Source organism: Natrix helvetica, assembly GCF_964273705.1.
Source record: "Natrix helvetica genome assembly, chromosome: 5".
In the NCBI taxonomy this organism is placed as follows: Eukaryota; Metazoa; Chordata; class Lepidosauria; order Squamata; family Natricidae; genus Natrix; species Natrix helvetica.
The window spans coordinates 65,599,352-65,615,248 of record NC_138551.1 but is presented as its reverse complement, the minus strand read 5'-3'; the positions used below and the strand labels follow the sequence as shown (position 1 = coordinate 65,615,248).

At 44.7% G+C, this 15,897-nt stretch overlaps 1 protein-coding gene across 1 annotated transcript in view; it reads left to right on the top strand.

The window, feature by feature from the left end:
* The window catches only part of CHST15 (carbohydrate sulfotransferase 15), an 82,105-nt gene that overhangs the window by 46,035 nt on the left and 20,173 nt on the right, over positions 1-15,897 (top strand). Inside the window, exons 2-3 of the mRNA XM_081956181.1 lie at positions 11,943-12,970; positions 14,929-15,268. Of these exons, the coding sequence (XP_081812307.1) occupies positions 12,431-12,970; positions 14,929-15,268 (880 nt within the window). The 5' untranslated portion in view covers positions 11,943-12,430. The remainder of the gene's footprint in view (positions 1-11,942; positions 12,971-14,928; positions 15,269-15,897) is intronic.

Genomic DNA, 15,897 nt, shown 5'->3' with positions numbered 1-15,897 from the left:
TATGAAATGAAACTGACAAAAGTAAAGTTCTACATTTAGGCAAGAAAAAACAAATGCATACATAGAATAGGTGGTACTTTGCTCAATAGTTCCAGTAACTGTGACAGGGCTCTTGGAGTCCTAGGGACAATCACTTAAATATGAGCCAGCAGTGTGCTGCAGCTGCCAAAAAAGCCAACACAACCCTAGGCTGCATTAATAGAGGGATAAAATCAAGATCAGTAAGTATGTACAATACACCAAATTAAAGCCAATTAATTGAATGAAACCATTGAAGAAGGAATAAAAAATATTTTATTTGAATTTGGAATGGTGTATGATATGTTCCCACCTACTTTTCAAAAGTCAGCCCCCTCCAAACTCTTGTCTACAAAAGGTCACAATGTTCCCTTGGATAACATTAAGTAACATATGAAAAACAGTGTTACACAAGGGCTAAGAAAAGTGCTGATTTTAGTACTTACTAAAATCATTAAAACTTAATTTACTACCTTTTCTTTAAGGACAGAATAGAAACTTATTTAATACTTTGTATTTCTTAGGACTTAATTTCCTCCTGGCTTGATGCCAGGACTTTTCCCACCCTCCTTTCATCATTAGGCTTCTCACCTGAATTTTGAAAATGCATAGATATTGTACTTCCACAAAAAAATAATTGATTTTTTTCCCTCCCCAGCATATTAAGTAAGGTATTCAGTACTTGCTAATGAAATTCGTAATCAAGTCACAGATGGAAATAACTTGGCAGACTTTGAGCTTCTATTGGAGTTGCAAGATCTTTTTCATCAACCCTTTTAACCTTTTTCATGGATTTGGGGATATATTCTTTCTCTGTTTAAATTGTTTTCTGCAGATACTACTGCAGCAGTTGTCCAAAATTTCATGCATCAATTGGATCCATATCCAAACACACATCCAACTGTTGACGCTATTTATTATCACTGTATTGCTTGTATCAGGGAGCAAATCATTCTTAATTGTTTTTAGACAGTGCAGTATCACCTAGTGAGTTTTATTACATTCCCCTCCCCCCATTTTATTCCCACTTGAAATTTCAAATATATCTGCTTTTGGAAAGATATGAATGGGCTAGACTTGGAAGCCGTATTCTGTATTCTATAATGTTATTACGACAGTTCATTTTGTTGGATAAATGAGATTTAATGTCCTATAAAGCTTTTCCTACTTGAGCAACAGCATTTCAAGTAATTGTTTCACTAATAGCCTTAAAATAAAATTCCAAGTCTTGTTTCAATCATTTTTCTTCATAGCATGAAGCATAGAAGTCCTATTTCTGGAATATGAAAGGAGTAAGAAACATTAAGCAAAATAAATTGCAAGCATTAGTCAAGGGTAACATATATAAATCTAGTTTTATCCACACAATTTGCTGTACTTTTCCATGTTTTCTTTCTTTGCACACGATCCTTGCTTTCACAGTCTCTCTTCTGTGATTTCTACATTGTCTTTTGTTTGCTGAACTCCTTACCACTTCGTTTTTGAGAATCTTAAAATCACTTCTGTATACTTTTAGCATTGCAAATCTGCTTTCAATCTCAATCAGCTCTCATTCATTTTTAACTTACAACTTTTAGTTTCAGAATGCACACTTCTGAAGTAATTTATTCCCACTATATTCAACTTGCTTCTGTGTTTTTACTGCTAAACCTAACATCATAAAGTGCAGACTCTTATACATAGCTGTTTTTAAAATTCTTTTGGCAACACTTACTACCTTCTCCGGACCACATACAGCCTTTATTTATTTATTTATTTATTTATTTATTATTTATTTATTTATTTATTTATTTATTTATTTATTTATTTATTTATTTATTTATTTATTTATTTACTGTGCTTCTAAACCGTTAAATATGGAGGAGGTTAAAAATAGAGTTAAAAAGAACTGTACAGTTAGCCAGTATATATAAATATAATTTTAAAACCCCTAAAAAACACACAAATTAAATTAAAAACAATACCCCTAAAATAACCAGTTAATAGTACGTCTACCAGGAGGTAACAGTTGTAATTATGCCAGGCCCGCTAATCGGAACAGGTGAGTCTTCAATTTTTGCCGGAAGGAGCGGAAGTCAGTGGTGGTTCTGATGTCGGGGGGGAGGTCATTCCAGAGGGTTGGGCCCATCACAGAGAAGGCCCTACTCCTTGGTGTCGCCCGCTGGCATTGCCTAGTGGACGGCACCAGGAGAAGCCCCTCCCTGTGTGAGCGAATTGGCCGCAGGGATGTGTGTGGGAGGATGCGATCCCGCAAGTAGCTAGGTCCTGTGCCATGGAGCGCTTTAAAGATGGTAATCAGGACCTTGAAACGCACCCGAAAAACCACAGGTAGCCAGTGCAGCTCGCGCAGGAGAGGTGTTACGTGGGAGTACCTAGTACTCCCCATCACAGCCCGCGCGGCTGCATTCTGAACTAACTGCAGTCTCCGGGCGCGTCCCAAGGGCAGCCCCATGTAGAGAGCGTTGCAGTAGTCCAGGCGGGACGTCACCAGCGCATGAGTGACCGTGCACAGGGCATCCCGGTCCAGTAGGGGGCGCAATTGGCGCACCAGGCGAACCTGGTGGAACGCCCCCCTTGCCACGGCTGCCACATGGTCATCCATTGACAGCCGGGCATCAAGGAGGACGCCCAAATTGCACGCCCGTTCCACAGGGGGCAATTGTTCGCCCCCTATGGCCAGCGACAGAATCAGCTGGCTGAACCGAGGTGCCGGTAGCCACAGCCACTCAGTCTTGGAGGGGTTGAGTTTGAGTCTGTTGTCCCCCATCCAGACCCCGACGGCTTCCAAACACCGGGACATCACTTCGACAGCCTCGACACATTTCATTTGTCACCATTTAAAATCTACAATTCCACCTTTAGCCTTTCTAACAAATAAAAAAGGCACAGTCTTTACATCTGGATGGGAATGATGAATTATTATAGATTCATTAGTTCAAGTGCTGTTAACCTAGGAGTATATTCAGAAATGCAATATATAGACATTTATCAATAATGAGGTCACATTGATAAAATTAATGGTGATAGCTTGTATATATTGTTCCAAACATTTAATTTGAAATGCTCTTAAGATTCAGTGAAATGTGTAAACGTATGTCTCCCCTCAGTCTACCAGGTCCTACTCCAGGCACTGCAGCAGAGTTTTGAACCTATTTATATAGATCGGTTTGGTGGGCTTGAGGTGAAGATGCTCACCTCCCATTCAGAAGGTTGAGATTTCAGTCCTAGGCAGCGGCAGATGTTTCACTATCAGGGCACAAAGAGAAATATCTGCTGCAAACTTTACATAGGCGTCAGGAAGGGTTTCCAGCCAGTAAATGCTCAGCTCCATTCAGTTGCCCCAACTCCTTGCCCCAACTCCACCCTAAATAAAGGGATTGAAGGGTTGTAAAAAGAAAAAAAATACAGAATGGGACCCTTTAAGCTTCCTGAATTAAGAATATCCTGTGTTCAGAAATATATTCTATAAATGCAACTTCCTTAGGTCTAGGTGTCCACTCTAGTATTCCAAGAGAGCAATATCAGAGATTTGTCTAAGACTGAGAAGGAATGAGTCTTCTTAACAGCAATTGTGAGGGTATCTGACATTTTTATTGTAGTGATGTGAAGATTTATTTGGGACACACCATCCGTTTCAACAATCATTAGAGCATATTTACTGGAGATCAAATTAGATGCAAGAGCGCTATGGCTTCTATTGCCACAGGGTAAATCTTGATTCTTTGTAGGTTCATTGCTTAGCAGGGTAATTCTTGGGACTCAAAAACAATGGGTAGTACAGGTTGGGACTGTAGTGTAATCAATACTATGAAGTGAAACTCAGTATCCAGGATTGACTAGGGCTTGTTATCAAATTCCTTCTGATTTGCACATTTATGTAGCTGAAATCCTGAACTCTGAAGTCACTAGGGAGAGGTATATGAATGCTGGATTTGTAGATGGTTTCTCCATAGTGAGGGGGAAGAGTATCCAGACAGGGTTAACCTTGTCCTCTCATTGATTGGACTGAGTCAGATAAGCTCTTTGGGAACACCCACTGGTCACCAGGTGCTACCCAGTTATCGACTCAGTCCACTCACTGGACAGTTGACCATACTGGATCTCCAGCAATTTAATAGAATTTAAAGGAAAAAAGACTTGGACCTGCGAATTTTGCCTCCCAGCATCATGCTTTAGCCTCCCATCTGCAAAGAAGGACTGCCACAAGCCCTCTGTGAGGACTTTTGCCAGGCAAGCAGGGAAGAGGGCACAAGCCTCCTGGAGGCAAGCCATGCTGTGGAAGTACGACAAGCGCATGAGCGCTCCGCTGCTCCCCTCTGGGTTGAGCGGCGAACCGCGGCTTTTCCAAGCGCCGCGGAGCACCCACGCTACCTCCACGTGTTCAGAAAATTGCAGGGAAGCCGAAGAAGAAATCCCTGGCCACAGCGGCGTCGGAAGGAAGCAGGAGGCAGGAATCCAGCGGCAAGGATGCGCAGCAGCTCCGGAAAGCCCCAGTGGATAGGTGAGCACTTTTAAAAGTCACACCCTTCTATGCCATGTGGCGCCATTTTGAAGCCGGGAGGATCCACGTGATCCAAGATGGCAGTGCCCAGCAGCTCCGAGGAAGAAGGCAGCCAGGCAGCTGCAAGCCCTGCCAGCAGCCCCTCCGGAAGGGAAGGGCAGAGGAGCATCCACCTAGGTCAGTGGCCTTCCCAGAGACTGCCCATAGGAGGGGGGGAGGAAAGGCTAAATCCAAACAGAAGCACCTCTCCCCCAGGGCAGATCCAAAGGAAGCGGGGGGCAGAAGCCTTCCAAGCCTCCTTCCAAGTACGAGAGGCAAAGGCATAAGACTTTGGAAAAGCTCTTCAAGAAGGCAAGTGGCCACAAGAGCACCCCAGGCATGGGCACAGAGGGGAAGACTCCATGGACTCCCTCCCCTATTGGAACCATAGAGGAGAACCCAGCAATGCAGGCTAGGATCCCTATTGACCCCTCTGGCCTTTGGGGCTCCGCTCATGGGGGGCAATCCCCCTCCCTCTCTGCAGTGGGAGCAGCCCTGCCCACAAGACCTCCAGGCCTGGGCATTCCTCCGACTCAGGGAGGCATGGGTCAGCCCCCTCCCATAGGGGCACCCAATTTCCAAGAGATGATGATGAGGGCCTTTCAGCAATGCATGGCAGCGGCATTCCAACAGCCACAGTACAGGGACCCCCCCTGCCCCCCCCCAGGGCTCCTGACTGCCTGGATGTCCAGGAGGAAGACCTTCCCAGTTCCTCAGCCTCATCCCAGGAGGACAGCGACCTGGAAAGTGAGGAGGGAGAGATCAAGGAGAACAAGCTGCCTAATGATGAAGGTATGCCGCCTCCCTAGCCTACATTCACCGGGTTGTTCCAGTCTTCGCTGTTCAAATCTCTGCTCTTCAAGGCCAAGACAACAGCCAAGCTGGGCAACAAAGCTACAGGGGCTCTACCTCCACGCCAGTGCTTCTCAGCAGAGAACATTTTTGATGAGCAGACCATTGAGGCTGACATGATACCTACACCCAAGGCCTTCTTCGACCTGGTCAAGCGTCAGTGGACATCCCCACTTCGGGCCCTTCACCTTTAGTCACGGACAGGGTCTTTTTAACGTGGACCAGGAGATGGCACAGATGCTGGCACAACCCTCCATTGACTCTCCGGTCACGGACCAGGACATGGCACAGATGCTGGCACAACCCTCCATCGACTCTCCGGTCGTGGCTCTGCACATGACTACCACCCTGCCCGGGGAACGAGAAGATGCTCTAAAGTTGGAGGACAGGAAGGCGGACCTCACCTTGCATAGGGGTCATCAGGCGGCCGCTTGGGCGGTAAAGGCAGCCACCACAGCCTCCTTCATCAACCGATTATCCTTGCTGTGGCTGCAGGAACTACAGCAATGCACCCCTATAACAGATGTCCGATCCCCTCAGGACATCAACAAGCTGGTGGCGGCCATCCAGTTTTCGTTGGATGCCACCTTAGCTGCAGCTAGGTTTATCTCCAGGGTGATTGCTTCTTCGGTGGCTTCTCGCAGACTGCTGTGGCTAGGACATTGGCAGGCAGACCTCCGTCACAAGTGGTGACTGGCAGCAGCTCCCTTCACAGGGGATGCCCTCTTCGGACCAGCACTGGAGCCATTGCTGATCAAGAACAAGGACAAGAGGAAGGTCCTTCCCACCACCCCAAAGAAGGGCAGCTTCAGGACGGTGCCGTACCCCAGACACTCCTACTCTGGTTCCTTCTTTCAGAGTCAGGATTCCTTTAGGGGATCAGAGGCGGGGTACTCATGGAACAGGCAATACCAGGGGGGATTCTCTGCCAGGCAGAGATACCCATACAGGCAACAGAGAGGCAGGCAGCGAAAGCGGCCCTTTCGAGGAGGTGGAGGGGGGTGCTCCTTCCACAAAAACTAAGTCTAGGTCCAGCTCTCTGCCCATCGGGGGGCGTTTGGCATACTTTGCTGACCACTGAGATCTCTCCTCCGATAAGTGGGTGCAGAACACCATCAGGCATGGCCTTTAGCTAGAGTTTCTCTCCAACCCCCTGAGTTTCTTCCGGATATGTCCAGTCTCTAACAACCCGACCCGGAGATTGCTGATGCATCCAACACCTGTTGGAGATTAGGGCCATTCAGCCTGTGTCTCCAGAGCAGCAGGCTCAGGGGCACTACTCCATCCTTTCTGTCATTCCCAAGGCTTCGGGGGGCTGGAGAGAGATCCTGGATCTGAAGCGCCTGAACCACTCTATTCGATATAGGAAGTTCAAGATGCACTCTCTGCACTCCATATTGGAAGGGATTAGGCAGGGGAACTTTCTAACACCCATAGACCTCACGGAGGCCTACCTGTACATTCCCATTGCCAGGGAGCACTATAGATACCTCAGGTTCTGCTACCTGGGGCACCACTTTCAACCGACTCAAGCTCAACCCTTCCAAGACGGAGTGGCTGTGGGTTCCGGCCCCCCGGTTCAACCAGTTAATTCCATCTCTGGCCATTGGGGGCATTCAACTCGCCCCCGTGGAGAGGGCGCGCAATTTGGGCGTCCTCCTGGATGCCAGGCTGTCCATGGATGACCATGTGACAGCCGTGGCCAGGGGGGCGTTCCACCAGGTTCGCCTGGTTCGCCAATTGCGCCCCCTATTGGACCGGGACGCCCTACGCACAGTCACCCATGCGCTGGTGACGTCTCGCCTGGACTACTGTAACGCTCTCTACATGGGGCTTCCCTTGAAATGCACTCGGAGACTGCAGTTGGTCCAGAATGCAGCCGCGTGGGTGATTATGGGGAGTACTAAGTACTCCCATGTGACACCTCTCCTGCGTGAGCTGCACTGGCTTCCTGTGGTCTATCGGGTGCGTTTCAAGGTCTTGATTACGATCTTTAAAGCGCTCCATGGCTCAGGACCTAGTTACCTGCGGGATCGTATTCTGCCCCATACATCCTACGACCCATCCGCTCGCACAGAGAGGGACTTCTCCAGGTGCCGTCCACCAGACAGTGCCATGGGGCGGCGCCTAGGAGCAGAGCCTTCTCTGTGGCGGGCCCAGCCCTGTGGAATGACCTCCCCCCGGATATTAGGACCACTACTGACCTCCGCTCCTTCCGTGTAAAACTCAAGACCCACCTATTCCAAATAGCCGGCCTGGCTCAATCATAAGTTCATAACGCTCCTGATGGGTTTTTTAATTTAGTAATTTTATTTAATGGGATTTTAAATTGTGTTTTTTAATTGTCTTTCACTTATGAGTCTACCTCCTCCATGCACATGTATATGTCTTTGTTCTTTATGTATGTATGTTTGTCTTTATCTGTATTTTATCTGTTTTGATTGTACGCCGCCCCGAGTCCTTCGGGAGAGGGTTGCGGCTAATCAAATAAAATTATTATTATTAGTAGTAGTACCGGGCCCTGCCCTTTGGGCTGTCTTCGGTCCCTAGGGTATTCACTAAGGTCATGGTGGCTCTGGCAGCACACCTGAGACAGGTAACGGAACGTATTCAATGTTACCTAGATGACCTGTTATTACAGTCATCTTCCTTTGAGGGTGCCCTAAGGGACCTAGATATCACCATGACAGTCCTGAGAGACCACGGGTTTTCGGTGAACATGGCCAAGAGCCACCTCCACCCCTCTACTAGCCTGATCCACCTAGGGGCCCTAATAGATACCCAGGCAGGCACGGTCTATCTGTCACCAGAAAGACAGATAGCCCTCAGGCAGCTATCCACCTTGGTAGCCAGGGAGCATAGGGTATCCTTAGCATCCTTTCCAAACTGCTGGGTACCATGGTCTCAGCCATCGGCATCGTCCTGTGGACTCGCTTCCACACCAGACTTCTCCAATGCTTCCTTTTGCCTTTCCAGCGGAGGTGCATGAGCTGCTCTCAGTCCAAGGTACTTCTTCCAGCAGAAGTCACCTGCTCCCTGTCTTGGTGGAAGTCCCTGGAGATCACAATGGGCGAGACCTTTTGGACACCAGACTGCATAACAGTAACAACGGACTCCAGCCTGAGCGGGTGGGGCGCCCATCTGCAGGCTCAGATGGCGCAAGGACATTGGACTCAGGCGGAGGGGACTCACAGCATAAACTGGCTGGAGCTCAGGGTGGTCCACCTGGCCCTGTTACACTTCCATCGCTCAGTCATGGGCCTTCACATATTAATCCTCACAGACAATATCACTACCAAGGCCCACATAAACAGACAGGGAGGGACCAGATCGAAGGCTCTCATGAAGGAGGCCAGGCTTCTGGGGCTGTGGGCCGAAAGGAACCTCCGGTCTCTGAGGGCAGAGCACATAGCAGAAGTGGACAACACCAGAGCCAACTGGCTCAGCCGGGCTGCAGTGGACAACACGGAATGGAGGCCACAGCCGGTGATCTTCGAAGAGGTGGTGGAGCGCTTCGGATGCCTGGAGGTCGACCTGTTCGCCACTCCTTTCAACACCCAGCTCCCGAGGTTCTTCTCTAGGTACCGGACACGGGAAGGGGCAGATGCTCTCCAGTGCCCCTGGCCCAGGGGTCTATTGCATGCCTTCCTGCCCTTACCCCTGATCCCCAGGTCATACGGAAGGTCCTGCAGGACAGGGCGGAATCGGTTCGGTTGGCCCCTCATTGGCCGCAGGCCGTGGTTTGCAGATCTCCAGTCTCTGTCAGTGGAGAGACCCTGGAGAATTCCCCAGGAGAATATATTCCTCAGCCAGGGGTCTCTGGAGCATCCAGAACCCCAATGGCTCCAGTTGACTGCCTGGCACTTGAGTGGAGCATCCTGAGGAAAGACCTCTCCCCCCCCCCCCAGGGTGATACAGACCATCCAAGCCGCCCGCTGACCCTCCACAGAGCGCATCTACGGCACCACAATGCGTGCGTTCTCCTCATGGTGTAGCTCCTGGAGGCACGATCCAATCCAGGTCAGGGTGCCACAGGTCTTGGAATTTCTCCAGGAGGGCTTGGACAGGGGCTGGCTCCCGACACAATCAGGAGGTAGGTTTCAGCCATTTCATCAGTTCTCCTGTGTGGCAGGAACCAAAGTTTGGCTCACCACCCCATGGTCAAGCAATTCCTTAAGGGGGCTTCCAATCTCAAACCGCCCACAGTACACAGGTACCCATCCTGGGACTTATACAGGGTATTGGACGCTCTGACAGGTGCTCCGTTTGAGCCTTTAAGCACTGTTTCCCTTAAGTTCCTGACCCTTAAGGTGGCCTTCTTGGTGGCTATCACCTCCGCCAGAAGGATATCTGAACTGCAAGCGCTGTCCACCAGGGAGAATCTCTGTATGTTCCACCAGGACAGAGTGGTGTTGCAGTTGGATCCGTCCTTCATCCCCAAGTTGTGCACCTGCTTCCATCGAGCACAGGAACTGATCTTGCCCAACTTCTGTCCAGACCCTTCTCACCCGATAGAGAAGAAGTGGCATACTCTGGACGTAAGAAGGGCTCTGAGGATTTACCTCAGGAAAACCAGGCCAAGCAGGAAATCCGAAGCCCTGTTCGTTTCCTTCCAGCCGGGAACTCCGGGAAAAAAGGTGACCTCTACTACCATAGGCAGGTGGTTGCGAACCTGCATTGCCACTGCCTATCAGTCACAGGGCGTGCCCACGCCAGGTCGCATCACAGCTCACTCTACGCGGAGCACAGCTACTTCCACGGCTTGGGCCACGCAGACTTCCTTGGCCGAAATCTGCAGGGCAGCCACGTGGGCTTCCCCTTCCCCTTTCGTAAGGAACTATAAATTGGACTCCTTTGCTTTGGCAGAGGCCTCTTTCGGCCGCAGGATGTTGCAAGCGGTTCATAGGGCAGGGGCCATGCCTCACCAGGCATGAGTTGGAAGGGCACGTGCCTCTGGGGTCTCCCTCCCTAGGGATGTGTAGGCTTTGGTATGTCCCAGTCTGGATACTCCTCCCCCTCACTATGGAGAAAGGGTGTTGGTACTTACCTGATACACCTCTTCTCATAGTGGGGGAGGAGTATCCAGCCCCTCCCTGACAATGTTATGTTGATAAAGTGTTACGTTGATGGTTTATAAGATTATGTTGCTGTTGGAAACAATAAAGGATAATATATGGAATAAGAAGTCTGGAGTGAATGGTGCAACGAGTCGGATAGAGTTCTTCGCTGATAACTAGCACCAGGTAGCACCTGGTGACCAGTGGGCGTTCCCAAAGAGCTTATCTGACTCAGTCCAATCAATGAGAGGACAAGGTTAACCCAATCTGGATACTCCTCTCCCACTATGAGAAGAGACGTATCAGGTAAGTACCAATGCCCTTTCTAGTACATTTTTAAAAAGCTGTTCTGTTGTGAGATGTCTAGCCTGGAGAATAAGGTTCCTCCTGGATTTTTATCACCCTCTTAAGCTGTGTATTTCCTATCCCAAAGGACTCCCAGCTGATCCTCTTTTGGAATCAATAGCAAGTTCTTTATTTGAAAAGGGTGCTCGGAACTTTTTCTTTGAGTAAAAGAATCAGTGATTTGTACTTAAGTTGTTAAATGCATAAGTAAAACACATCTTATGTTGCTCATCAACTGCATGTAGTCTGATTGAATGACTGTTTTCCTACATTCTTGGTGTTGGTTGTTATTCTTGGTGTTGTTACTGTTACAGAATGGAGAGCTTAATTCATGGACTTGATGTGATGATGACATATTGTTTAATATGTCAGCATTTTGTTGTCCCTCTGTTACTAGTTATAACTGACCATCTCCAGTCATTTAATGTCTTTAATGAATTATCCCCAGCTGGAGAAATTAGTTGTAAAATAAAAGAAAACTGATGGTGTATACTGATAATGTATACTTATCAAAACTGATAAGGTATAAATAAGCAACTTGGAGGAGCTCCTTTTAACAGTTGCTGTCTCACCACTGTTTTGGTTCCTCCTCCTTCTCCAAGCAAAATGTATTTTAAGACTGAAGATGCATTTGGTAATGAAACATATGTTAATATGTCAAGTTTCATAACTTACATCTGTCATCTTTTATATTGAAATGTATAAAAGTATTTTTGAAAACCAATTATAAATCTTATTTACATGCAATGCTTTCTATTATTTTTGCCAGATTTTCTGTGTGCATTTTTGCTCAGTCATAAACACAGTTGGTCTAAATATTTTGTCAGAATAGAGAGGTTTTAAAAAAATTCTTCTGAAACTATTTTTCCAAAGTATCTTTCAGTTGTTAAGAATACAATCTGAACAAAGGCATATAGAAATTTTACCTAAGCATTTAACTGCTCTTGATATACAATCATGAAGACCCTATGGCTCCTTTAATAGTAGAATTAAAATCTTGCATTAACTTTTGCCTATTGAATCTATGAAAATTTACTGCCTACTAAGTTAGCTGACACTTTGGTTAATGCCTGGTAGATTACTCAGGAAATTTACTTCTGAATATTTACATTGTCTCTGTTTTCTTCTAGGTCGTGTAACCACATTTTGAAGCGTTCTTACAAAGATGGAGCTGTCTAAAATTTCAGTCATCTTTCAGTGTATATTTTAAAGATTTTTTTCCAAGCTTAAAAATATTATTCTCTCTCACAGAACTGACTGTGTAAACTTTTGATGAAATCCAAGGACAATGAACTCATTTTCATTTTGGGGTGTTTTCTTTCGGTATAGTGAAATCCCATTCTCTTTGGGGAAAACCTAAACTAGTCTACTGTGTTTTTGTTCAATCTTAATCAACGTGATCTCAACATTGATCCAAATTATTCATGTCAAAGGTCCATGTAGTATGCCTTGATTTTCAAGATCTGTGAAGTATTTTCTTTAGCCTCAGTTTTTTTAAAAAAAAAAACTATCACACAAGTATTTTTTAATTGTTTGTAGAAGATGACTTTTATGTACTTGACTTTCCTCCCTGGCTACTGTAAATGGATCCTAACTTCAATGCTTTAATGGTACTAATATGAGGCATTGCATTCATTGTTGCATAGCATTGTTATCAAATGACTTGCATAAACTGTGTTTCAAGTGCCGAGGCCCAAGTCATAATATCCAAAAGTGTCCTCTATGCAGAGGAGAAAATCAAGTTTTGTTTGTGGATAGCAAGCAGATGAACTTACTTGCAGTTTTGGAAGTGAGGACTGATCATAATGATAGCTGGACTGGACTGTTTTGTTTGAAGAAAGGGAAGGTATGCAGCTTATTCTTTGGATTATTAATAATGATGTTAGTGACGGCATCTTATATTCTGACCGGAACTAAAAATGGCCTTTTGCTTATGCAACCAACACTCCATTATGGAGTTTTTACCAGCAATTCAAACTTAATGGACAATGGCAATTTCTGTGATAAGAAAGAACATTACCAAAAATCTAAAATGAATATTTCATATGCAAAGGATTATTCCAGCATTAAAGTAATTATTGACACTATAGCTTCACACATTGAGTTCTTATCAAGGTATCCTCCTGACTTGGAAGATCTGAAAAAACAAGAGACACATGTAAGTATAAAAGTGGTCTGTTTTGTGTTGTAAAAATGTTTATTGTATTGGAATAGACTTACTGTATTTTTCGAAGTATAAGACGCACCTTTTTCCTCAAAAAAGAGGCTAAAAATCTGGATGCGTCTTATATATCGAATGCCGCATATTTTGCCTCCTGAAGCCCCGTCCCTTCACCAAAATAGCCGTGCATACCCTTATGGAGGCTTTCAGAGAGCTCCTGGGGGCTGGGGAGGGAAGAAATGAGAAAAAACAGGACATTTTTGCCCCCCAGCCCCCAGCAGCACTCTATAAGCCTCCATAAGGTTATGCATGCAATTTTCTTTTGACAAAAAAATGGGCCCGTTTTCACAAAATTGGGTCATTTTTTGCTCGTTTTTAGTACCCCCCACCCTCCCAGGAGCACACTGCAAGCCCCTCCCCCAAGATTATTCATGTCTTTGCTTGAAAAAAATGGGCCTGTTTTCGTGAAAAACAGGCCATTTTGGGGAGGTTTGCAGAGTGCAAAACTTTTTTTCCCTTTTGGAAAGCTCTTTAACTAATTGATGAGAAATACATTGATGAAGTGCTGCAGCAGAAACACCTACCTATTTACTGTATTTCTCTCTATCTCTATTTCTCTCTCTCTATCCCCCTACCTACCTACCTACCTACACACACACACACACACTCCCTACATACCTACTGTATTTCTCTCTCTCTCTATTTCTCTCTCTCTCTCTATCCCTTTACCTACCTACCTAACTACTCTCTCTCTCCCTACCTATCTACTGTATTTCTCTCTATTTCTCTCTCCCTATCCCTCTACCTACCTACCTACACTCTCTCACTCTCTCCCTACCTACTGTATTTCCTCTCTTTCTCTCCCTGTCTATCCCTCTATCTAGCTACCTACTTTTTTAAAAATTGCCTCTTTAAAACCTTGGTGCTTCTTAAACTCTGATTCGTCTTATACTCCAAAAATACGGTATATACCAATCCATAGAGTTTTATAGTCCTCTCTAAGCGCTTTACAAAGTCAACATATTTACTACACAGTCTGGGTCCTCATTTTACCCACTTTGGAAGGATGGAAGGCTGAGTCAACTTTGAGCTGGTCAGAATCAAATTGCTGGCAGTTGGCAGATTTAGCCTGTAATATTGTATTCTAATCATTGCACCAGCATGGTTCTTAATAAGGAATATTTCCTTATTGGAAGAGGTGATGCTATTTTAAATAAATATGCTACTATTTATCTGAGTAGAGATCATATAGTTATATTTAATTTTATCATATCAGACATTTAAATACATCTTACTTTATGTTCCACACATTTTATTATAATTTAATAGGCATAAAAGAGATAAAGAAATGGTTGCTACCTATTTTGACAGATAGTCAAATAAGCAATCGCAGAGTTCCTTATTTAGTGAAGTGTCAAGAGGAAGTTTTCAATGCTAGGAAATGTGGATAGTGCTTCGATGCACCATGTATGTAGAAGCTGGTTAGAGTTGCAGTTGTGTAGCTCAATTTTCACCAAGGAAAGAAATTCTGGAAGTTGAAGTACAAAACATCTGTGTAACACCAATTTGGGAAGACTTGTATGATAAAATTGCTATTGTGTAAAATTAATATATTTTGTCTCTGGATATTCCTTCTGCCAAGACTTTTTAACTTACAAAGATGAACAAAATTCAATTGTGACAGGTATTAAAAATTAAAAAAAACCTAGTCTTTATATGGAAGAATGTATAGTTGCCCGATTCGTGCTAGATAATTATATTAATCCTTCCTGATTTTAAAAGATTGTTGAAATATATTCTTCTTTATATCCATCACTCTGTGTCACCTTGGTTCTATGTTTCAGTAGTATAGGGACAGTTAAACATAAAACTAGGAGAATATGCAAATAATTGACTATCATAACAAGAAATATAGCCATAATACCTCAACAAAGCTTGTATTGTTTCTGTTGCAGATGTTCTCAGTAATTCCCAACAAATTTCTCCCAAACAGCAAGAATCCTTGCTGGTATGAAGAATACAAAGGAAACAATACTAGAAACCCTTATGCCACAAACTCCTATGCCTTGTATTCCAAACGTTTTCGTACAATATTTGACTATCTTCGAAAGGTATTTTGGAATCATTTATATCACTATGATGACAAATATTACCGGCTGCGCTGTCTTCCTCATTTTTATATTATTGGCCAACCGAAATGTGGAACAACAGATCTTTATGATAGGCTCAGACTACATCCTGAAGTGAAATTTTCAGCAATTAAGGAGCCTCACTGGTGGACCAGAAAACGTTTTGGTGAGTAAATATGGTGATCAGCAGTTTGGAGTTTTATTAACTTAAACGAATGCCTAACAATCCTTAGGAAGCTGTATTCAGTAATTTTGAAGTTTCTCAAGTAGTAAATGATGCAGGAAAAATAATCGAGATCTAACTTCATGTTCTGAAATCTGTTTCAAGTTGCCTTAAAATCCTACCAGCAGGCATTTTCATGGATAAGTGTATGACACCAGCAATATCATTATCTTGAATTATTTGCCTAGGGCACAATGTGTTGATGTAAGCAAAAGTCTTTGTCTTAGTTTAATAAAGCTTGGAATGACTTCTGCAAGTTGTGGGCAGAATAGCTTAATAAAACATCTTAAAATAACATTTAAAACAGAACTTTCAGCTATAAATTGCCATAATCTAGCTAAAAGAGGTTAAAATGGATAGCATTTAATGTTTATTTGATGGTCATTATTTCAGACATTTATTTCAGTTTAGGGTAAGGTGGACAACAAAATGTGCTTCTTGTTATTCTTTCAGACAATACCCTTTTGCTAACTTCTGTTGAATATGCCTTGTACTCCAGAGTTTTAATTATATTTCCATTTTAACAGTCCTCTAAGGAGCTCTCTCTCGGATTCTCTTTTATTTTATACACA